General features: G+C 45.5%; 1 protein-coding gene across 2 annotated transcripts in view; it reads left to right on the top strand.

Annotated features, from left to right (window-relative positions):
• The window catches only part of ano8b (anoctamin 8b), a 57,252-nt gene that overhangs the window by 31,428 nt on the left and 23,789 nt on the right, over window positions 1-2,035 (top strand). For both annotated transcript variants that reach the window (XM_014007328.1, XM_014007327.1), the window contains exon 4: window positions 1,821-1,959. In XM_014007328.1, the coding sequence (XP_013862782.1) occupies window positions 1,821-1,959 (139 nt within the window). The remainder of the gene's footprint in view (window positions 1-1,820; window positions 1,960-2,035) is intronic.

Raw genomic sequence — 2,035 nt, 5'->3', positions numbered from 1 at the left:
TATTGTAATTTTTTGAGGACCCCCAAGGTACAGCTCGCGGATCCCTAGACATCCTGGGACCGCAGTTTGAGAACTTGGTCCCTGTTTGATTCATTAGCACCACTAGTGTTTGGACATGGAACTGCAGCCACCACCATCGTTTTTGGGCAGATGAGTGACAGAACAGGAGCACTTCAGGGGGCCAATCACATTTACGTTAGGGCCAATGCCGCTGTGGCCCCTCCCCTAGAACTGCCCCTGCTCACAAGGCAATCCTCCAAAGGAGTTTGTTCAACCCGTCTTAAAGAGCTCTGATGATCCTGTCCAGTGTGGAGTAGAATGAGGTGGTAATGTTTAAGGAGTATGTGGTGTCATGCACTTGGCTACAGAACATTTAGTACCTGAAGAGCTTGGTTTGTCTTGGCAACATTAAGATTAATTTCAGATTTCTGGAGGGTTTATGGACTTTGGGCTCCCATGACATTAAACAATAGACTGAGGTTTTACAGTTTACTCAGCTTTGAATATCATTTTTTCTGTAGAATATGTGGTCTTGCTGGGACCTCCCAACAGGGACAGCATTTAAATGTAAAGCAGTTAGGATGAGAATTAGCACCTCCAAGTCCTCGTTTGTTAGTATCGTATAGTTTTAGAAGATTTTCAKGTCCTGTTCCTGATGAGGAATTGAACATAATAAGAAACTGACTTCCAGTTGGTGCAATAGTTGGGATAACATTGGGAGTGTAATTTTCTGAAAAGGTTTTAGAGCTTCCTCTTTTGCACCAAAGGCAAGCCACTCGAGGTGGTTCAACCTTTCGGCAATGATGTCTAAATGCCTCTCTGGGGAGTTTTTCTAGAAAACTCCCACTTTGGGGAGTCTCTGGGGAACACCCAGAGTTTACTGGGACAGTAATAATCTCCCAGCTGTCGTTATAACCCATCTGTGTCTCTGCAGAGGAGCTGGCAGGGGGAACTGAGGTCAGGCAGGTCTGAACATCTCTGGTCTCTGTGACCTGATGCGGGATAAAAGATAATAGCAAAAATAGAGATTGTTGAGATAAGATTAGGATCTAGATAACGCGTGTCATCAATTGCTTTGGAACAACTTCAGTAGAAAACACAACTTTAGCTTTTCTAATTATTTTGTATTACAAATGTCCAGCTTTTTTTCCCCTTACCTGACACATCTATTACTCATTTCTCCTGCTGACTGTGCACTTTACAGGCTTCTGCCTTGTTCTGCTGAGATTCAGTAGTACCCATTATGTCTGCTAAATTAGCATAAAACTTAAAAGCAATGTACTTTCTCAGCAGTGTTCTGCTCCGTTACAAGGTTGGCTTTGTCCACAAACTGACTCCGATTCAACACAAGACTGGTTGTATTTGGGAAACAGGGGGTCAAACTTTTTAATTAAATCAGAGAATGAAATGTCTCATTGGGATTCCCGGCCACAGCAAAGGGTCGGACTCTGGATCGGTGTGAAATGAAATAAATTGTGTTGTGCACAGAGTAGCGTTTATTCTGTGGCGAGGTCTCACATTTCTGCTGCCGTCTGTCACAAGGTTATTCAGAATGGACTGTCTTTTTATGTGTGCACCTGCATGATGGATGAGTGTAACGGCAAAGCTCCAGTCGTGCACATACGAGGGCGACCAGGGAACAAAAACGCTGCAGGGAAGGAGAAAGGGAGCAGAAATATATGATGGGATGCAGGTGGCTGGGGGAGGGCACGAAGGAGGTAAAATTGTGTGACTCGAAAAGAGGAGGACTCAGAGGGGGTGGGTTGATAAGAGATGTGAAGATCATAAAAGACGTAAGGTTTGTGCCGATGTTAACGCAGTTTGCTGCGAGGAGCCGAGGAAATGGGACTGAGGAAGGCGGTGAAGCCCGAGTTTGGTGGAGGAACACGGAGCTTCTCCTGCGAGGAAGACTACATCTACGAGAACATCGAGAGCGAGCTGTGCTTCTTCACTTCGCAGGTCAGCGTCCGTCACACACACACACACACACACACACACACACACACACACACACACACACACACACACACACACA

This window comes from Austrofundulus limnaeus, unplaced genomic scaffold (assembly GCF_001266775.1).
Source record: "Austrofundulus limnaeus strain Quisiro unplaced genomic scaffold, Austrofundulus_limnaeus-1.0 Scaffold41, whole genome shotgun sequence".
In the NCBI taxonomy this organism is placed as follows: domain Eukaryota; kingdom Metazoa; phylum Chordata; class Actinopteri; order Cyprinodontiformes; family Rivulidae; genus Austrofundulus; species Austrofundulus limnaeus.
This window is presented reverse-complemented; position numbering and strand designations above follow the sequence as displayed.